Raw genomic sequence first — 22429 nt, 5'->3', positions numbered from 1 at the left:
ATCTGAACATGTCACAGCAGCACAAGCACAGGTTTAAATGATCAAACTAATGATGGCTGAATTACACAACTGTTTCAGTGTCAGTGTCAGGGTTCTGGTATCGTGCATGCTGCCTCACTGTTGTACTGTCACGGCCTAACGCGAACGTTGTAATAATAAGATTTTCATGAAATCAAAGCCAATTTTTGACATTTTTATGGTAGGCATTTTCAGCAATAATCATTCTGTGTATTTACATTCTGTAATTACCTCTCATTATAGTAGTTTTCATTTTTAGTGGAGGATTCCACCGTTCCTGTGCTGGATTCAAATTACCACACAGGGGATTCACAGGAAACTATGTCACATGTAATCCGGTGTCATACTGTTTGTAATTTTATCTCATTAATATCAGCCTTGATGTTGCTGTTCAGTCTTCCACAGCTGTACCAGCTCTGTTAAGTTACTGCTAATCCAATTAGAATATTTCCTCCTTGCTCCTGCTTCACGTTAAAAGCATTCAACTAGTGAAACATGGTTTGCCTTTTATTGTGAAGCAGCCACAGGAAATGCAATTTATTTGTCTCTGATGTTGGCACTGACAATAGTTCATCAAGAGTGAGTTTACAAAATAAGACATGGTTATTTTTGTCATTTCTCGACAGTTGTACACCTCCAACCCCATTGCTTTTGTGTGGAAATCTACTTGTACCACTGTGGTTGCTCATAGCAGGATGGGAAAAGCCCAATTTTTGACTGAATTCTTTATCAAAACAAAGTGAATTTGTGTGGTTGCTCTTTAAGCTGTTGTATGTCTTACAAACCAGCTGCTCAAGGAGTGTTTGCTGTACATTAAAATCCATTTGCTGTTACCACCAATAACCAGAGGTGTCTCCATATCAACCAGGACTGAAATCACTAACATTATTAGTGCTTTTCATTCCATGACATGTCAAAATGACTGCTGTGAAAAAGGACTGTGTTGTGTTTGTTTGACTGCAAAGATTTCCCCTGTATATCAACAGCTACATCTCTACATCAGCTGGTTGTTCACAGAAATGCAGATTTGCACTATAAGGTCTTCTGTGAGTTGTAATTCCACATATCCTTGTGTGTTATTGAAACTCCTCCAAACAATCAAATACAGTTACTTTGATATTTGCCACTTGCTTTGTCAAGTCTGAAAATACCATTTTCCCAGTTCCTGACTCAATACCCAGTGTTACATCAAATATATCTGTTCAACTTTTTCCTCAATCTTTTTTTTTTTTGTTCTACTCCCCACACTTACCATTGTATTGTTCGACCTTGAGTGAGATGCTGTCAGGCGCTTTTTAGAACATAAGCGTTGCAGTTTCCCATAATCCACTGGGAGTGTTGAGGTGAGAGCTGTGGCCCAGTAGCACTCTGAGTGGCTGGCAGCGGATCAAAAGCAAACGAGGTTCCTGAGCTCATTCCAATTATAACAGCACACACTATCAACTACAAATACAAACAGCACGTAAGTGATAGCGCTGGTGGCCTGGAGGACCGCTGCCAGAGAGCAGGCAGCATGCTAATCAGGATACCTCTTGCCATGGGCTATTTAGGGAATAGCCTCTCATCCCACCAATTCCCCATGCCTTAGCCAGGGAAAGGAAAGAGAAAAAGGGGAGTGAATTCCCCGAGTGCACAATCCAAGGACAAAATATTAGAAAATGGATCTTTATCTTTGCTCTCGGCCAATATCCATATTAATTACAAAAAAAGAAAAAAAAAACAATGCATATGTACTGAATAAAATATAAAGAGATTTGTCAAACATATACAGCTACAAATTATGACCACCTTCTATAATTGCCTTTTCTTATGATGTTAATTCAGTTGTAAAGTAAAATAATGTTGAACAAAACATTACCAAGAGGAATTCAATTTTCTTCATATTTCATGCAACTACACAGGCTTTTGTTGACTTCACTAAGTTGGCATCGTACAGTCTACCCTATGGTTTAACCTTTGCAAAAGCCGAATGTGAAACAACAAGATCCTCAGTCATTTGCACATCGCTTCACACTGTTTATTGCAATTAGTCTGATTATCCATAACAACGTCTTCCCGAGCAGCCCACTGTAGTCAGCCAATCCAGGAAAGTGATTTATATCCGGTCGACTGTCATGGGGAAAGGAAGTGAGGTGTATGAAGCGGTTCTGTGGTAACGTGCATGCTCCCCCACTCGCACGGACAACCCCTCAGAGCTTGGCAACTCTCCAGAGCCATGCAGGGGCGGCGGAGTACAGCGGGAGCCTGAGTGAGAAGCACACATTGTGCTCCGCGGGACCCCACCAGCCCCGGCCCGAAGGCACAACTCTCAAGGACATGGAGAACTGGGGCAGAGAACTTCCAAGCTTCCCACTGTTAGGGCAGGCTGAAAAAAAAAAAGGGAAAGTTTCCAAAGCGTCTGTCTGTTTGAGCATAGCTGGTGGATGTGTTGTTAAAAGAGACACATGGATTCTCTTGATCAGTAAACACTAATCATATAAATCTTTCCTAAAGACCCCCTCCAATGAAAACCAAGTTTTGTTAACATCTTCATATATTAGTTTTTATATAATGTTTTTTTATACAATACGAAATAAGCAGTCAACGCCATACCTGTTCATTTCCACCTTGGAACTGCCATAGACCAGTGACAGTCTCATAATACAGTCTATGATTCAGACAGCCAGGGTTTCATATGTCATATAACTAAGGAACCAATCCCGTCGACTTTAGGGGACGAGGGGCGGGCAAATTAAACCCGAAACCTTGTCAGTACAGAGAGCAAGAGTTTGCATTACCACAACCACTAACACTGTGTTAGCCACTGCTAGTTGCAAGCTAACAAACAGCATAAACAAATAAAAGATGCTAACCGTTCTGATATGTCTCCTAGTTGCCAATTTTGGTGCAGGACAGCCTCTCATCTGAGTCTGGGTCTGAATGAGGTTCAAACATGTACCTGTACTCTCCGATATTTCCCCTAACAGTAACCATCTTGATACACGCTGCTCCTTCAGCAATCACCGAAACCTTGTCAGTACAGAGAGCAGAAGTTAGCATAAGCACAGCCACTAACACTGTATCAGCCACTGCAAGCTAACAAGCTAATTAACAACATGACCAATTAACAACACTTACCATTCAAATACGTCTTCTAGTCGATTTTGGTGCACAATTACCTCCTCAAAAACTCCTGAGTCTGGGTCTGACTGAGGCTCAAACATGTGGCTGTGTCTCTCCACGTTTCCTCCTTAACTCAAATTTATAGCAACTTTGTTTCACCTGTCGACGTAGCGCAAGCAGCGGTGGTGGGCGGGGCATAAGGCCTGACCCATTTTTCAATCAGGAAGTAAGCGTAGGTGTGCCTGTGCTTACAGCCCCATTAGTTTTTATGTGGTAAAACCATGATAAACAAAATATTAATCATAGCGGATTTTTTTTTTTACATAGTTTTAAACATGTCTGCACAGAATAGCTCTCCTGTAGGACATTTAAATGTAATCTATAGGTGAAACAGAATTCACACTTAAATTACGTTTTGTGTTATGGAAGAAAGAAAAGGTGAAGGGATCAGATTGGGGTCACTTATCATACAGGTGGGTTGCATTCAGGGTCACATGGTTAAAATGAAGGATAAACAGCCAGTAGATCTTTACCTTTCATACTATGTTTGTGCATGTAGATGCACATAACTGTGTTTGTGTCTCTATCTCTGTGTAACCAGACTCTGATCTCCTTGTCAAATATAATTACTGAAATGTATGACACCCCAGCAAGTGACACATTTGAATCAGTGGCTCATATAGCCTCATGGAGTCCATAGAGTGATGGGTAGTTCTAGATTTTTAGACAAATAAAAATGTAATCAAAATATGGGAAATTGCAGTTTACTGTTGTGCTAAATCCAAGAGTTGTGGTATATAATATTTCAAATAAGGGGATAAATCAGTGAATATTTACTGTTTGCTTTGTGCTTTAGAATGTTCTGAAAATGCATGAAATGTGGATAGTTCTTCTGAATGTCTGTGTAATATGATAGAAAATTCTGGAAATTGCACAAAAGAGGCAAAGAGGCAGCGTCTTTGACATTGCTGGAACAAGCAGCCCTTTCCCTCATTGTCCTTCCAGTCAGGAGCTCAGGTTTACTGTGGGTCAGCCCCCTCTCTTTCTCTACATCAGGGGGAAGGAACCACACTGATCTGAGATGGAGTACCCCCAACCAAACCTTACCACATCGACCGATGCCACCATCCTGGGCCTCTAATGGAAGTCCTGGGCATCCAGATGCCTCCCCCGCTCTGACATGGGCGTCAAGTAGCGCTCTACTCATCATTGGAAGCAGCAGGCCTCGCATCCCTCCTTTTCTCTCCCTGGGACTGGCTTTTTGAGAACATTGCAGGCAGATGTGTCCAGATGAGCACGTTCTAATTTGTGGGCCCAGGTTAATGCTCTGCCAGAGGCCCTGGAGGATCAATAGCTTTATTTCCCTAAAACACCGCCGTGGTGAGAACCAGCTCACGGGGTGCTTTTAATACCGCCACAGTTCCAGTGACGACTGGGCTGTATTGATTGTGCCCGTGTGGAACTACGTGCGCCTTCTGGGGAAGGATCTATTTGTGTCACCCTGGGCTGGGATGGGGGCTCCACTGGAGGAGTAGAGAGCTCAGCCAATGGAGGATGCCAAAAACATCAAAACAGCCATGTTTACAGATTACCCAAAGGGAAAGCAAATTACAGCAATTATGCAGGCTGTGGGAATACTGATATCAGCATACCTGCTATTTCACCCAGAGACTACTTTTATGAGGCTAGAACACATACAAAACAGCACACTCAATTTGATTTGATGGCTAAACCCTCAACAAACGATGGGATTTAAACAAAGCACTGCACGTCAGGTGCATGCAAAACAATGTCTTTCTAGGGGATCACCCTGTTTGTGTATGTCAGGTCCAAAAAATATCTTTCAGTTGTTTTGAAACTAGATATAATAGCTTTCACAAATATCTGGGAGGCAAGTATATATCTGGGAGGCATAACGATGAACATGTAATATTGAACATCATCTCTACCATAGTTTTTTTTCCAAACAATGGCAATTAATCACTCTTTGTAAACACAGCAAATTGCTTTACAGAAAATTAATTTACCTTTGAAGCATTTATCTCATATATCAGTGTGGAGACAACATACAGAGGAGTCTTATCCAAATCACAGGCCTTTGTTTGCAGCTGTCGTGACATATTCATGACTGGGGCCATAATAGTCAGATTCCTGTTATATCCCCCCCAGGGAGAGCAGAGAGAATGGTGTCACATCCAATTACTGCAGCACACTGTAGAGGTAAATCAAAACTCGTGCCATGAACTCTGGAATCTAAGGTGCATGCATACACACACACACACACAGATACTGCATAAGTAAAGCGAGACAACAGTTATATCAACATTGATAGAATATCGGAAAACACATTCTCCTGGTAACTTGGAGGTCATGTATGGATTACACAGGAAAATGGGATTGGCTGGAGGCTGCTGGCTGGCGTCTTCTCAAAACATAAATTGACATACATAAGATCTAGGAGCAAGCGAGGCAGACAGCACTTACTCAAGGTTTTACAATTATGGATTTGTTCGCCAGCGTGCAGAAATTGAAATAGCAGATGAGGACGATGATATGCCCTTTACTTGAGGAGGAACAATCAGGTCACCGACCAAGTTCACCGACACCTTCTCATCGGCACCAATAAGATGCTTTTCTGCGGGGTGAAACGAATGCCTTTGTCTTTTCCTCCACAGTAGTCTTTGGAAGGCCTGGTGGTTTGGTGGTTGGAGGGTATCTCAGCAGTGCATAGCCCCGTTTCACCCTGGAGCGGTGCAAAGCTCCTGCCCAATAAAACAGGCTGCATCCCCAGGGCCACTCCCTCAAGCCTCCAGTCAGCGCTTGTTTTTGCACCATTTATTTAGTGTGACACATCTCCAATTAAACTGTGGAGGCTGCTGCATTCCCCCCATAACTACCTCTTATACCTCCCCATAGACTTTCTGTCACACTGAGAGTGTGGGTATGAGAGAGTGAAAGGGAGAGTTAGTGAGAAAGAGAGATAGAGAAAGAGAGAGAGAGAGATCACATCTTGCCTGCCAGCTATGATCACAATGTCATTTTCCCCTCAGTGCTTAGGAGCCTCCTCTGAAAGGTGCCCTGAATTATAATTATCAAAATATTGAACAAGATAATCATCCTGCCACTTTTTCACACTATTTGCCTTACCATCATAGAACATGCATGGAGTAATGCTCTCCTCTAGGCTTTCTTGATAACTCATTTAGAACTACACAGCCAAAGATATCTTTTTTTGTGAGACTACACTTTTGTAATATTGAATTACATAAGTTAATCATTAATAAACTACCACATATGTATTTATACCCGACCAGAACTCCTTGATGTGCCCATCAATTTAAATTCATGAGCGTTTAAAAGGAGATCTTCCATAGGAGGTAAGAGTCTCCTTGCCACCTCTTCATCCTCCCCCAACGGCCCCAGACACAGTCACAGGAGGAGTGACTTTGTCCGACCCCGATACCGTCTGCGAGAGCACAGCTGAGGGCAGCAGCTGCCAGGGAGGACTGGTGGGGGAGCGCCCAAAACGCCAGCTCTGCCAAGCAGAGGGGCCAGGGGGAGCCCCAGTGGCAGCTGGGAAGGGTGGGGCAGCCAGCTGTGGAGCAGCAGGATGGTGGGGTGACTAGGAGATGCCACTAAACCTGAGCAGTGTACACAAATGCACACACGAGCATGCACAAATTTTATACATAGGCACACTCAAGAAGTTCACAATTCCTTCTTTTCTTAAAGCACTTCTGCTGCACTCACCCGCACTTACACACACAAAAACACTCCTCACTGGCACCAAGGCAACCCAAACAGTCTGTGGCCCTCTTAACACCAGCACCGCTCTCCCATCACGTGCTTCGGCCACACATCTGGCGTACCATCTGTATCACTCCCCCCAATGTGACAGGTAGTCCCTCTCCCTCTCTGGAGGGAGCAGAAGGGGAAAGAGGGACACGGAAGGTAATTTTGGGTGTAAATGTGCTCTGGACCTCTCTGGATGCATCTGGACAAAGCAGGCATGCTGCTGAGCGGGGCAGGGTCATTATCAGTTGGAAACTGACTACCAGATAGCAAATGAAGACAAAACAATTATATCATACTGTCACATTATGACGGCACCAATAGTGCACATCTTGTTTATGTTGTAGTCTGGATGAATGGTCTTGTACTTTTATATTAACAGCATCTCAATATAAGGTCAAACGCTACAAATAACACAAGTCAAAATATATTAAAGCTTCTTCCAATTTATTATAATGTACAGTTATACATTGCCATGACACAAATGTGACCACCACTTGGATGGGGTGCAGAATGCAAAATATTAAAACAGCCATATATAAACAATACCAGAGGACATGGATTTCCTCTTCTTTATGTTGCTGTACATATGGGATCAATAAAGTATGCACCATAAAACAGATATCAAGCCAGTGATATAAAACTGCACAACCAGTCTTTACTGTGAAATTAAGGAATCCATTTCAGAACATTATTTTCACATCTTATGTTACATATTTGACAGTAACAATCTTTATTATTCACACACAACACTATTTGAATGACATCAACTTAGACATTTATTCAAAGGGGAGAAGGGTTTCCAGCATTGTCAAGACTAACAAAACAAACTACTTGTCAGAAATATTTATTATACCGAGTTTCATCTTTCCCATTCACCACTTTGCAGTCAATGGACAAGATTGAGGTGCTTGTATAGAAAAAAAAGGCTCCAGAGAGCATTATCTTACAGTTCGCAGTGGCTTCTGCTACATATCACCTCTTTGAGCACATGTTAAATGAAGAACGACGGCCATTATTCTGTCAGGTAATCTGTTCATGAACCAAATTTGATATATATTTTTCACTGACTTAAAAACACAGCTCAACACAGACTATAGCAACTGTTACATGATTTCAGACATTTAACATCTTCTAATTCCGGGTCTGCTGTTGGCATTTATCCTTGAAAGATTTTCTCTGCATGTCAATTAAGTTTTCATTTTTCCACAAAGAATTTGAACAGTGTCCGTGTCACTGAAGTAGCAGATCCAAATCAATAGTTACACAATTCAACACAACCAAAGAAATCAAAAAACAAAACAAAATGTGCTGGATGGGATCATCATTTAAGATCATAAAAAAAACATTGACACATACACTTTATGAAATAAACAACACAGCTTTAGTACTAGTTTCCAATGTCTTATACAAAGTTAGCTTGGTCTAAAAAGCATAAAATATATTTTTACATCATCACATACATCAAGACATGTACCATGGCCTAGCGGGAAGTTTGTCTGGTGCATCATTTCATCTCTAAGCCCCCACACATTTCCCTACTGCTGGCATTATTGCTTCTTATGAACAGGGAGCTGAATGATAGAGAAACAATGCACCACAGTAGATTGAAACTGTACATTTAAATCATCTCTGATATCCAAAATTTTGTTAGCTCGTTTCACAATCTGCAATGCTGAAGGATAAGGCAGTTCCATTTTTAAGGCATTGCTGCTTTGAGACATACTGGACCAGAGGGTGAGTTGTGGACTTTGACATTATCGAGTCAATGTACATGATAAACAGAATACATTTTACAGGCAAGGATAAGAGCCTAAAGAGACGGGGAAACGTATCTTGTATTTTTGAGTGTTGTATGTTCATGTCTGAGAGAGAAATCTCAGTGAGCCGCAACCATCATTAAAGTCTGCTGAGCGGATGACCAGAGGTCAAAACTCAGACAGAGATCAGAGCAGAGCTGTGTGGGTTGCTGTGACCATCTCTCATTGCTGGTAATTTCCATACTGGCCCTGTGGAGAGAAATGTGACAGACACATGTTACTCACCTTCTCAAAAGCACAAAGTAAAAGCTTATATTCACAGATCTCAATAGGGTGCAAACAAACATCTGTGGTTTCAACCATATCATACTGCAAACCATGATTTATGACTGCATTTGCTGGTATTGACCAGCAGGTGGCAGCATGGCCTCACAACTTGTGAGCTCTAAATTCTAACTTGATACCTCAGGTTTCAGCAGCAGCATGGCTGAGGACAATGTTCCATATCAAATAGTGGACACTAGTTTCAAGTGAGACAAATTCAGTGTAAGAACAGTAGTAATTGATGCATATCTAAACAGGGGTCGAAGTATGTGTTTGGCATTAATGGAAAATACAATGGAAACAAATTTGGAATTATTTGACAGTCTGATATACATCACATCTTTAATTCAAATATATTTCAGAGTTTTATCATAAGCAAAAAAGTCATCAAAACCAGTGTAGTAAATTGCAGAGATTAAGGAAAACAGCTCAAGCAGGTAAGCTTTTGGCTGTCCCACTGCAGATTAAGCATGCTGTGTTTCTGGACCTCGTGACTTACAATTCGACCCCTGGTTAATAACAAATCAAAAAGAGAAAAAAAAAGAAAGAAAGCAAAGAAAAAAACTTAAAGAAAAGGAGAAAGATGGAAGAAGGATAGAGACAAAAGAGACAGAAGAAACATAACAAATGCAAATTAAGGCTAGGTGGTCAAACGTCTAGATTGGACGTTGAGGTCTTCACAGCAACCATTACCTTTGCTTCTTACAGAGCTAGTCAGGGGTTCAAATCCCCGGGTCTTTATTTCCTCATGTGCCCCTGAATATTCAAAGATAAAGATATCAAAGTGTAGCTGTGGTCCCCACATAAGACCACAGGAAATACAGGGCAACAAATAGATCTCCCTTTAAACACTAGAGCAGTCTGCATCAAGTTTAAGGAAGAATCCTCTTAAAGCCCACATATTTCACTGGAATGGCATACCACATTAGCCAGGATATGTTACTAAGACTCAGGTTAACAAGCGAAAGACATTTGTAACACATACACTCTTTTTGGGAAGAACAGAATTAACCCGCAATATGATGACAGCATGCACAACATGTTACCTCTTAAACTTATGTTTCTAACTTCACTCACATTCATCTCTGGTCTCACTGAAAACTACACAAAATATAAAACTACATCTTGCAGTAAACATAATAAGGGACAAACTAAGACCGCTGTATAGACAAGTCTCTGTGACTGTCCAGTGTTGTGGGTATACTCACCTGGTCATAACCGTAAGGGCGTTGCTGCTGGCCCTGTGGGGGTCCAGGTTGAGGAGGGCGATAGCCCCCATACTGCTGTCCCTGCCCCTGAGGATAGTTGGGATACTGTCCTGGGGCACTTTGGGAGGGACCTATGACAAACATTGAGAATTAAATGTAACATTATCTATGCTTGACAGCCTTGAGTAAACCCAACAACATTTGAAAATGCTGTTGAGCACAGTCAACAAAAACTAAGCTGTTTCTAATATGTCGTTATCATCAGCATGTTTTGTCTCTGGAACCAAGTGGGTATTGTTCACACTGGGCATCTCTTTTGAATCCAGGATTGAATCCGGTTTGTCTAATAGTTTGGTAATGTGGACCCAAAAATATACTTACCTTACACCTTAACCCACTCAAATGATCAGTTCCGTTTTAAATATGGAAGGGTTTGCATGTAGTTATGACACAATCTGTACTGTAGCAGGACGATTATTCATGTATGCATGTTATATTGTGAATTTTATTTTTTATGCAGGTCTTGTCACCTGCTTGGAAAGAGGTGGGACAACTGAACTTTAGAGTCAAACAAAGGAGTCAAGTGTAAAAATGGCCCAAGTTTTGCTCATTAACTGTCTCTGTTTTCTACTTGTTACTCTGAGAACTCCTGGGAATCCCTGTTAGTTTACTATCACTAATGGGCTGCAATAAAAAAAGCTGATGGATGACAAAGAGAGGATGTGGATATGTCAGACCCATTTGTTTAGGCTGCCTCCACAATGCCTGACTCAGTAATGAATGAGAATGAGTGAGTCAGGTTGGAGCCAGGCGATGGTTCCCTAATGCAAGGAGACATCAAGGAGATTCTGTTGGTCTTCATTAGAGGAGCAGGCTTCATTAAAAAAATGGAGAAAAAAAAAAATTCACTTCATCAGCCCCCATACACTGCAACTATCTATGCAGGCACTGTGAAGGACCGAGCAAAGCTTGACAGGGGCTAGAGTCAAATGAGGCCCACGCAGCATCGTTAGTCGCTCATAATGCCTTATACTGTTGAGCATAACCTTGTGGGGGTCTGCGAGAGAAACCATGTGTGTGTGCCAGATGGATCTCACCTCACAGCCTCTGCCTCTCTGCTAGCTCATTACTAACATGAGCTCTGGCTCAGACACAGGGTGAGTGATGGAAAGTTCCAGTGAAACATGGGATAAGGAAAGAAAGCCTAAAGAGCTGTAAGAACACCAATACTTAAAATGCAAGTCAAACATTTTCTTGACGTTCTAGACTTTATTAATTGTGGTTAAATGGTTAAATCTCTAAGCCTTGACCTTAGAGTAAATACCCAAAGTTAGAAGTCAGGAATAGCAATGAGTGAATTAAGAAACATTGGTCTCTCAGAATTTTTCAGTCAGTGTTTACTACAATTAGTAGCTTGCCTTCTGTCATGAGTCTGTCAATGGTGACGACTAACTGTCTTAAAATGTTTCAACAAAACCATTAAAAAAAGTTACAATCATTTATTGACAGATTGCTTAGCTATTTATCCAAAGTGCTAAAATGCAAGGAGTTCAAAAACATTCGTCTGGCAGTTGACACACTTTGCCCAGTGTTTGCACCCATCAGCCAAAGCTCCTCTCGCATTCCCTCAGAACAGTGTGTCATATCAAACTGAGGCACCAGGAGAAATGCTAATGTGGTGCCAAACACCATTACTGATTAAATTTCTCTTCCACCAAGCTCTGAACCATTCATTAAGGCGGTCCTTTAATTCTTTGCTCTTGCTGTCTTCTTGACATGCATTTGGTACAGTTATATTTCCGAGGGGCAGTTACCACCAACTCACTGAGAAGGAATTATTATTCAGCAGTAAAGAAGATAGCCCAAGAGAGCCGATACTGCCTCCTACAGGAAAAATATGTGCCCGTAGGTAACTCACCGTAGCCCTGCTGCTGTGGTGGGTAGCCCTGTTGACCCGGGTACTGCTGTTGAGGAGGGTAGCCCTGCTGCTGGGGAGGGCCTTGCTGGTATGCTTCCTGCTGCTGGCCATACTGGGCATTACCTTCAGGGGGCAACAACAGGCAATGTGAGCAACATGCTGACAACAGCAAAGCAGGCAGGTAGACATTGAATAAAGATCGTTTATGCCATGGTCTATGCCATTACTTAAGAGACGAATTTTCCATCAATTTTGGATGGTTCTCTTAAGATGCACCTCTAATTGTACATTGGCTGGCATACACAGCCATCAAAAAAAAAAGAAGAAGAAAAAAAGATTAAATACAAAAATATAATAGTATCTAGTATCCAATACTATCTAACAGTAAATGATTGACATTAACGACATTCAAGTAAACGTGAAGAAAGGAAACTTGATTTTCATATCTCAGTAAGCTTTGACTGCTTTAAGTCCCAGTCAGTGTCTCGCAACACTTGAAGTATCAGGTAATGTATAAAGTCTAAGTTGGTAAAATATTGAGCATTTAGATATTTAGTTTTTAGCTACTTCTCTATAGTGTATACTTTTCAAAAATCAAATGGTAGCAAAAAGGCATCCTAACCTAAATAATCTAAATATATTAAAAATAAATAAATAAATAAACAAAACTACGTCAGCATTGTCATGAGCACACACATTAGATGAAGTTATAAAGATCCTTTCCGTGACACAGATGTTGTGAGGGATTCACATAAGGCCTACCATTGTCTTGATCGGGATATGGTGGCTGCAAACTGTAATCATTATGACCTACATCAGCTCAACGTGGAAACATAGAGCTAACTTAAGACAATAAACGTATTCAAGTATTGCTTGGCATTTGAAGTACTTCAGAAAATCTCAGAGGGATAAGATGAAATTGATCATATTATTGAAGAGTCCAGAGATGCACAATATACTTCAGTGTCTTGGTAACAGCAGTTTCTGAGACAGCTGTGGGTTTTTTTCCCAGAATGGCTGGATTTTCTTCATTTCAAAAAAGGAAAACACTTGTGTTTGAAAGGTCAAAAGGAAAACAGTGTAGTCAGTAGAGGGGAAAAACAAAACAAACAACAAAAAAGTAAATGTTAATTGGACAAAGAAAGAAAAGAAGTTGTTGAATATGAATCTGTAATCTTTCAGTGTTGCTACTCTGTTATAATACGTAATTATATCACCCTGAAACACACCAGATGGAGAAAACTGGCAGTATGTCCACTGTTAAATTTAGAGCATAATGCAGTGGTAGCATTTCTGAAAAAAAAAAAGATTTTTAAGTCACTAGCGCTGCTCTTCTACAAATCACACAGGTCCCTTATTTTGTCTACACAAAATCTGTATATTAACAAATAAAGGCCGTCTGCTTCATTTCAGTGGAAACTGGATCATTGAGAAGCACTTGAACACACTAATTGGATATTTCTCTAAAAATGCCACCTGATATAAAAGGCATCACATGTGGCAATCTGAAGGGTGAGCATGTTACCTTTTGTTGGTACAGCTTTGACTATTAAGACTCACACAAGACTCTGTCCCTGACTTTTCTTTCACACCACAGGTAGAGCACCAACCACAACTGGGGGATGTCATTACAAGACTGGGTGCTAACTTATCCACGGACTGCAGCACCTTTTGGAATACGGTGCACCCTGGTATGTGGATGTTTCTTCAAAATCAAATACCAAATACCATTTTTTCCTTTGTTAGAGCCCAAAGTCACTTTGATTTCCCAGAAAATAATGAAGAAACTGAAATTTTGCCTTTGTCGCAGTCTCTTTGCATCATTTGTGTTTTAACACAACTCCTGGGTTCATTTTTTGTTGGGTTTCTCCAAGCGACTGGAGGGATCTCCTACCTTCTGAGGCTCCCTGTCCTGCGTGACTGTACTGGTCCCCATAGTAGTCTTCCTGCCCTGGGTACTGCTGAGGGGGTCCTACATACACATACACACAACATACACACAAGTAGATTCAAGGTGTTGTTGGATCGGTTGTGTGAGGGGAAGAGCAGAGAGGATGGAGTCCTTGCCGCTAGTTCTTGTTAGAAAGCTTTCTTTTGGTCACTTGGCTAATTTTATGATTGGAGGCTTTAGGTCACATCTTTAGTCATCAAGATGTCTGTGGGCTACAGAAGTGGAAATAAAGGAAATTGAGAGGAACAATAGTAAGAAATGCAGGAGGGAGGGTTAGGGAGAAGGAAAACCAACACTCACAACTTGCACACTTAACAGACACACTCTGAGGGGTATACCTTGCTGTGGAGGTCTGTATGGTGGCATTGGCCTCTGCCCCATGACATGGTTCCCTTGGTTGACCTGGCCCATCATGCCCATTGGGTTCTGTTGTCCTTGGTAGTGCTGTCCACCACCACCAGGAGGCATGTTATACTGCTGGGAGGGAGGCTGCTGGTGCATCATGGGGCCTGTAGTACACCAACAAGAGTTAACTCTCAAACGATACTAGAGAGAAAACCCATACAACGTTTATCAAATGCACGTGAATGATGTGCAGTACACACTAGCGAGGCAGGTGAGAAGGCATTGGAAATCAATACAACCAAGTGGAAATTAACAAATGAGCTGTTTTACCTTGATTGGGCTGCATGTTCATGTTTGGCCGAGGCCCATAGTTTCCCATGGGTTGGCCTTGGGTCATGTTCATTTGGCTCTGAGCTGGCATGCCCTGGGAGGCCGGGACGGTGTGATTGTAACCACCCATCGAGCCATGGCTGCTGGGGGGCATATTCATTGAGCCACTGGGCATGTTTGGGGGCTGGTTGGGGCCTGGACCGGGACCTTGCATCGGCATGTGATTTGGCCCTGGAAAATAATGGCAGAGATGATTTATGACTCACTTTGAAAAAAAAACATAATTATTTGTTAAACGTAAGTAACTCTAATTAATTGCCTGCACCTCTTTCTAATGAGTTCATTTGTGTTTGCCTCTTCTTGTAATCTATTCCTCTCTTGCAATATTCAAAAAGTGGGAAGTTATGATGGAAAAAAACTTTGAAAGATGGCAACTCTTTTATGTGAAGAAAGTACAAAATTATTCCAAACTGGCACAGAATACAAGTAATACCATAATACTGTCAACCAGAATGTGTATTCTCTGTTGTGACGTTTAAACCAAAAACAGAATGGCATTGCATGGTACAGCTTAAGTGATCACTAATGTGTTTTCTGGTTTCTACAAAGTGCCCTAGACTTTTACCTTTTACAAATTACAATAATTTTGTGGTAAAGCAATCAGTGCCTTAGTAAAAAAAAAAAAAAAAAAACATGATCTCAAGCTATCTCTATGCATTGCAGAACAATAAAATAATAAAATATTCAAATTTGCAAACAAAAACCAAACAGCCTACATTAAAGCAAACCATGATAATTAAGGAGGAGAGCATAAGCATAATCAAATGGAGTACAAGTCCAAGACCACCAGAGCTGGCAAATGGGTGACATCATCCTTCAGCAGAGCGACCTCCCTCATGGTTCTGTGCTGTTGCTAGGCAACCCAAGTGAGACAGGGACTGAGGGAGAAGAAGGGGAGAGAGAAAAGAGAGAAAGACGAGGGAGGGATGTTTGGAGGGGGGGTCACTTACCAGGCATCTGTCCATTCATCTGGTTCTGCATGTGTGGGGCTGGAGGGCCACCACTGACCATACCCTCAGAGGGCATGTTGTGGCCGTGAGGAGGCTGAGGAGGGGGTCCACTTTGGTTCATTCCACCAGGGCCCATAGGCATGTTTTGAGTGGGCGGCTGCAGGCGCACAGCACACACACAAAAATACACATCAGCTGGCTAGAAACACATCTGAGCCTGTGCCACTCAAAGGAGAAACCTCAAGAAAAATAAGCAGGATGACTAAAATTTCCAAAGATGCATATTTAAAAAAGGGAAAATAAATAGTCATGTGGTACGTTGTAACATAATCACTGAATAAAGTACAATCAATTAAGTCACAGCTAGTGACCATTAAGGACTACAAAAGGTGTTAAAGAGAAGATGGAAGGTGGAACAAACTGAGCACATACTATTACTACCTAATTGATAGTAAGTCCAATCTGGGCTATTGGAGCTTTACATATGACATGACATGATATGATATATGATGGGGTGTCTAATTTAGTTGTCTAAGCAACCCAAAATATTTACTATTATTACCACTATTACAGTGCATAAAAAACTCAATTCATATAGTGTTTAAATAAGTTGTGGGACTTGCAAAAGAAAAAGATCAGAGATGTAGAGACTTTTCACCTTTAGTATGGGTGAAGCTCCAAAAAATTCTGTACGTATTTCAGAAAGCTGTCACAAGAAACTCTTAACTGGATGATCTTTGAAATAACCAAAACAGGATATTACACATTTGCCATGAAATCTTTCAGACTGTAATATTTAATGTGGGAAGTGACACACCTAAAATTAACATGTCAGGCTGTCTATTAGAATGTCCAAAATAACAAGTTATTATTTGATGTACTATTACGTCGATCTTTTTGTTTAACATCTCTATTTTTTTTTTAACCCTTTTTTTATTGGCTTAGACTGTTCACCTTAACTAATCCCCAAGTGACATGTTCCAATACAAGCACTCAACATTAACTACCATATGAGGCAGAGAGGTCACACTGTTATTTACATTTCACTCACTCAAAACAGTCAGTAAGAACCAATACTCACAGCAGGGAGGAGAGACTGCATGTTCTGATTGGAGTCTGCTATCGTGGCAAGGTACACTAAATTTCTGTGCAGCATCTGTTGATACCTGGGCAGGTGGAGAGTCGTCATTACAGGTTTTGAGACAATGTGAGCTTTAAATTTACTGTAACGTGGAGACAGGACGGAATTTTCATAACTTACTGTGAACACTCTGCGGTTTTGCCTTTACTCTGGAAGTCCATTATACACTGGATCAGCTGGTTGTTTTCGTCAAGTAGCTGCAAAAGTAAATGCAGATTTATATCACGTTTGTGTTATGTGTGAGAACACATCATTTAAAATGAATGAGACTGAGTAATTTTGTGTGGTTTGCTTTCTGATCGTTAATCTGCCGTAATTTGCAAAGAACGGGCAGGATGGGGGGCGTTTTTGTTAAATATGAGTGTGCGTTTCTAGCTAACAAAAGACGCGTCTTGCTAGCTAGCTGTCCCCAGCTAACAAAAACGCAGGCCTCCATTCATTTGAAATTAAATTCTGCGTTAGTCCGGTAAGTCGACCTAAGACCTATTGTCTACACATGGCGTCCTGACTCCAGAGAGGTTCATATTCACCGCGCTTTGACCCTGCAACATTGTTCCCGATCTATTCACAGTTGGACTTGGATGGGCACAGCTACATTGATTAGCTCAAAGGCTAGCAGCGTCTGATTCTACAGCCTCCATTCTGCGACGCGCTAAAAAAGATGAATTACCTTTTGTATTCCAGCGGGTGTTATATCACCCTTCCCACGCTGCCTGTGAGGTGCAAACGCCACCGACATGGTGATATTCTATAAAATGAAAGTGAACTAGAGCATAAAATCAATAGTAGCTAACACACTTAACAAATCGGGAGAACTCAGATCAAACAGTTCAGAATAGGATGCAATTTCGTAATGCAGCGGTCCATTTTTGGGGGGATACAACACATTTTAAAACATAGTTTATTAGTATTGTTTATTTTGATCACATGGGAATGCGTGATGTTTAAATTTAGTGACGATAAATTCTAATATTCAACACACATTTATTAATATACTTGAAAGCACCTACATTTTTACTTAATTGAAATGCAATTCCACCTATTTTTCATATAGTGGAACGGTCTAGATCTAGTCAGAAAGGCCACGGGAAATGGACTGCTCAAAAAAAAGGGGAAATACAGTCGAAGCTTTAATATATATACCTATATATCTTAGAAAATGTTTATAATATTGTTGACAGTTTTAGGCAATAATGGCTCAAGAAAATGTTTACTATTCGTAGTTTTATCTGTTTAAAAGTCTCCCACATTGCACCATCATTCCACATTGCCCAGGCTTAATTAAATTAACCGAGTAAATGAAACGGTTTTTTTTTATCTTTAACTTTCGAAGTAAACTTATTTCTTTCGCAGAGCACTTGCACAAATTAAATGCATAGTATTTTTCTGTCACAAAAAAGATAGTTACAACTTTCCTCTGGTTTTGGTATCGCCCGAGGTTCAGAGGTCATGCGCAGGCGCAGTTTTCAACACACGGCAGCATCATAGACTGAGCAGTTTGATACTAACTAGCTGAATCATTTGGTTGAAATCTCCCCCTTTCCTTGTGATTGTACTTGTCTTGCAGTGCAATGGCGGCAAGATATGACAGAGCTATTACTGTCTTTTCTCCTGATGGCCATCTCTTTCAAGTGGAATATGCACAAGAAGCTGTAAAAAAAGGTTCCACAGCGGTAAGTCGTAAAATGGTAAAATTAAACTAATGCTAACGCTAACGTCCGCAAGCGGTAGTTAGCCTAGCTAAGATAGCGAGTAGCAGGCACTCATTTGCTAATATATTTAGCTAACTTCGTGTTTCACACAATGTATTATACTCATGTGTTGTGATTTTTTACGACCTTGTTAGACTGTTGGTCTGCAACTTCCACTTGTAATGTATGAAATATTAATCAGCTACTAGAAATGAAAAGAGTAGGTTGCTGTTAGCGAGCATTTTGTCGCTGTGTCACTCTCACAATAGTTTCAGTTTCAATGTGATAACGTCAAGTAACGCCAGAAACATTTTTTCTTTTACATGCGGTTATCGAAGTTGTATTTTGCCCCGGAAGTTGTACATACAAACATATTAAAATACATTATCATTCAAACATTGAAGGTGGTAAACACACAGGGCTATGTCCAATGTTAGCTTACACGATAATTCCCAGATACTATGTGGCACCGTAAGTGCACTAAATTAGTGTACTTAATTAATTATTAATTAATAAGGTTTGTTAGCTATCTTTAAGTTATTTATATAGTCACAAAATCACTGTAGTTGCAGCTAACTAAGATATAGATAACTTTTGTATTACTAAGTTCAGGTAGAATTACACCTGACTTTCATATTCAATTTAAGTCCGTTGAACCTCGCGTTATTTACGTTAACCTCTTTAACCCCTAAAGTGTGTGGAAAAAGTGTAACTTGACATGAATTGTTTTGGAAGTAATCCAGCCAATTTTGTTCATTGAATTTGATGTAATGATCTGACCTGTTGGTAATGTGATTGACGTGCATGGAAACAATCAAAATACCCTCTTTCAAACTTTAAGCCTGAAGGAATTTTGTATTAAAGTACTTTTTCTCTTAAGAGCAGAGCATGTGAATACTGTGATGTCACTGTTCAATTGATCAATTTGGTGTTGAAGGTACCGATTGGCTTACAACTCTTCCTCAAGCTCCTCAAGCCTGCTTGAAGAAAACAGTCTTTTTAGAGAAAGAAATCAAACTTGAAGTAAAAAGACCTGTTCTGGATTTTAGATGTCAGTCTGTGAACTCAGTTGATTTGAAATTCTGGATATTTTCCCTTTACTACTTAATATCATACCAACAATTGCTAGCCCATGGGATTGAAATAATTTTGATTATTTATATTCTGTGCAGGTGGGAATAAGAGGTAAAGACATTGTTGTCCTTGGTGTTGAGAAGAAATCTGTAGCAAAGCTGCAGGAGGAAAGGACTGTCCGCAAGATATGTGCCCTGGATGAGCATGTCTGCATGGCATTTGCAGGTACCTCAAACAATACAATCTTATTCAGTAACTGAATAATACATTTATTATGTAATATTGTATCACATCTAGTATTATTTTGAAACAGCTGAGTTTGTTGTGACACTACTCTACATCACTGCAGATATCAACATCATATAGCAGTTTTTTTGACTTGGAATTTCCTGTTGTATTTTATTTGCATGTTGTGTAGCTATTTAACTTCTTTCAATGATTTTAAGGTCTGACAGCAGATGCCCGTATCGTGATAAACAGAGCTCGGGTTGAGTGCCAGAGCCACAGGCTAACTGTTGAGGACCCAGTCACAGTGGAATACATCACACGCTACATAGCTACACTGAAACAGGTATTTAATCTTCTTACAATTAATCTGTTGTTTGCTGTTAATTTACTCAAAGGAACTTCTAAGATTTCACATTCAGTGGGTAAGAACATCAGTTTCAGCTCTTGTGCTCTACTCTCTGGTTTCTGGCTGGCTAATATATTTTTAAGAAAGATTTTTAAGAATAACCAGTAACATTGGTCTGTATATTGGCCATATTTGTAGCGCTACACTCAAAGCAATGGGCGCAGGCCATTCGGCATCTCTGCGTTAATTGTTGGCTTTGACTACGATGGAACTCCCAGGCTGTATCAGACAGACCCGTCAGGAACTTACCATGCCTGGAAGGTCAGTGAGTGTGCTCTTTGTACATTACTTTGTTCTCTTGCCACATATTTCCAATAACTACCCTATCAATATGAAATTGATTTATTAATTGATTTTTTTGTTATTTTTGAAAAAAATCAGGCAAACGCAATTGGCCGCAGTGCAAAAACTGTGAGGGAGTTCTTGGAGAAGAATTACACAGATGAAGCCATTGCTGGGGACAATGAGGCAATCAAGTTGGCTATCAAAGCTTTGCTTGAGGTAAGGTCGGATTTAGTGTTTGCATTGACATATTTGAAATTGCACACCTTGTCGTTAACTACATATACTGAAACTGAATAATTACAAAGCTGTTTTACAACAGGATTACCCAACTGCCATACATATGTTTTAAAGGCATTTTTATATAGAGGATGTCACAAATAGACAGGACGTAAATGTGAAAAATTAGATGGAGAAGTTGTCGCTTCCAATGTAATTACACCTATCATAGTGAATTTAATCCAGTCTTGCCTTTATCAAAGAGCACCACCTGCTGCCAGATGTGAACCATAAAGTGATCCGCCAGAATCGTTACCATGTGTGACTTTGCCTGTTGTTTTGAGCAGAACCTGCCTTCTGCTTTTAGTTTTCTTACGAAACAAATAAAATAAATGCTTCATTTCAATAGACCGAAATTTGTATCTGTGTTGTCACATTCTGTGATACTTTGTAAGGTGTTATTCAAATTAATTTCCATCGAAATTGCACTCAATGTAAAAGGAAATTTTTAAGCGATGCTTACAACAAATTACTGCAGAATTACCCACAGAAGTCAAGGATTTACTTTGCTGGATTTAATTGCACATAAATACCCTCACAACGTGTCACAGCTTCTCAACATGGATTTGAGTTGGAGGCTACAGGAGTCAATATATGCTGATTCACTGGGATTTGTTACATTAAAGTATTTTTTTTGTCATAGGTTGTCCAGTCAGGAGGAAAGAATATTGAACTTGCTGTTATCAGACGGAATCAGCCACTGAAGGTGATTTGCTGCAAATTATATTTATCTTTTTATTTTGTTCTACCTTTTTATTTATAGGGTGATAATTACTTTTCTTGGCTGTTTGCAGATTTTGGAATCCAAGGAAATTGAGACCCTGGTGGCTGAGATCGAGAAGGAGAAAGAAGAAGAGGCAGAGAAGAAGAAACAGAAAAAATCCACCTGAAGCAGTTAACTAAGAGTTTTTCTTTATTGCACTTGGATGACAATAGCATATTTCGGTTGCAAATATTAGTATGTGTCAGAGGGTTTACTCTCATTTATTTCATTGTAAAGAGCTGAATCATAATTTGAGATCTTTTGATGTCTTGCACACATTTGAGTGATGCTGTACAAGTTGCAAAGAATAACTAGTTCCTATACTTCCAGCTAATGATTTGACCAATATGTAAAAGCACATCCATAGATCTCAGGTTATGGTTTAGACCTTAAACTATGCCTACAGGATGTTTTTATATCATTCAGCAAACAGCTCTGATGGTGATGAATCTCAAATGTTGAAAGAAACCATTTGTAACATTCAGATCCACAATGAAACTAAATACTCAATAAAACCTGACTTGTTTGTAGCATGTTTTTATGTTATTTATAAAAGTAGTTGTAAACAATCTGTTGGCTTTACTAGAGGGTGTTTACTCAGAGGACTGAGTAATAATTGTCATTACTAGTGATGCACTGACCGGTTTCCTCAAGATGAGAGTAGAGGGACTTATTGATTATCCTACTGCAAAGCAAGAAGTGCGATAAAGATAAGTACAGTTTAAAACACCACTAGCGGCAGTGTAGTGTGTGGCTATAAACGGCAATGTTTTTCATTTATCAGCATTCTGTGGCACAGACAGGAAT

At 40.2% G+C, this 22429-nt stretch overlaps 2 protein-coding genes across 3 annotated transcripts; one reads left to right on the top strand and one right to left on the bottom strand.

Annotated features, from left to right (window-relative positions):
• Positions 1 to 7338: 7338 nt before the first annotated feature.
• On the bottom strand, positions 7339 to 17735 carry ss18 (SS18, nBAF chromatin remodeling complex subunit). 2 transcript variants are annotated; one of them, XM_022758164.1, is made up of 10 exons: positions 17570 to 17735; positions 17020 to 17096; positions 16840 to 16924; positions 15759 to 15915; positions 14749 to 14979; positions 14412 to 14582; positions 12123 to 12245; positions 10205 to 10335; positions 9690 to 9752; positions 7339 to 8921 (listed from the first exon to the last, which is right to left on the bottom strand). In XM_022758164.1, the coding sequence occupies exons 1-9, from the start codon at positions 17636 to 17638 to the stop codon at positions 9735 to 9737; spliced, it is 1062 nt and encodes a 353-aa protein (XP_022613885.1). In that variant the 5' UTR covers positions 17639 to 17735; the 3' UTR covers positions 7339 to 8921; positions 9690 to 9734. The 2 variants fall into 2 exon arrangements, with proteins under 2 accessions (XP_022613885.1, XP_022613884.1); XM_022758163.1 differs by lacking the exon at positions 9690 to 9752 and having other exon boundaries at positions 17570 to 17638.
• A 631-nt stretch (positions 17736 to 18366) lies between these two features.
• Positions 18367 to 22152, top strand: psma8 (proteasome subunit alpha 8). The gene is made up of 7 exons (XM_022757923.1): positions 18367 to 18572; positions 19763 to 19889; positions 20111 to 20235; positions 20437 to 20559; positions 20680 to 20799; positions 21503 to 21565; positions 21654 to 22152. The coding sequence occupies exons 1-7, from the start codon at positions 18471 to 18473 to the stop codon at positions 21747 to 21749; spliced, it is 756 nt and encodes a 251-aa protein (XP_022613644.1). The 5' UTR covers positions 18367 to 18470; the 3' UTR covers positions 21750 to 22152.
• Positions 22153 to 22429: the final 277 nt, after the last annotated feature.

This window comes from Seriola dumerili, unplaced genomic scaffold (assembly GCF_002260705.1).
Source record: "Seriola dumerili isolate Sdu_G_001 unplaced genomic scaffold, Sdu_1.0 BDQW01000291.1, whole genome shotgun sequence".
Lineage (NCBI taxonomy): Eukaryota > Metazoa > Chordata > Actinopteri > Carangiformes > Carangidae > Seriola > Seriola dumerili.
The sequence above is the reverse complement of the archived record's forward strand: the minus strand, read 5'-3'. Positions and strand labels throughout refer to the sequence as shown.

Coding starts and splice junctions, on each gene's coding strand:
- ss18 (XM_022758163.1), bottom strand. CDS start 17,638: ATGTCGGTGGCGTTTGCACCTCACAGGCAGCGTGGGAAGGGTGATATA. Junction 15,916..16,839: donor TGCAGTCTCTCCTCCCTGCT/GTGAGTATTGGT, acceptor GTGCGCCTGCAG/CCGCCCACTCAAAACATGCC. Junction 14,980..15,758: donor GATGAATGGACAGATGCCTG/GTAAGTGACCCC, acceptor ATTATTTTCCAG/GGCCAAATCACATGCCGATG.
- psma8 (XM_022757923.1), top strand. CDS start 18,471: ATGGCGGCAAGATATGACAGAGCTATTACTGTCTTTTCTCCTGATGGC. Junction 19,890..20,110: donor TGTCTGCATGGCATTTGCAG/GTACCTCAAACA, acceptor AATGATTTTAAG/GTCTGACAGCAGATGCCCGT. Junction 20,560..20,679: donor GAACTTACCATGCCTGGAAG/GTCAGTGAGTGT, acceptor GAAAAAAATCAG/GCAAACGCAATTGGCCGCAG.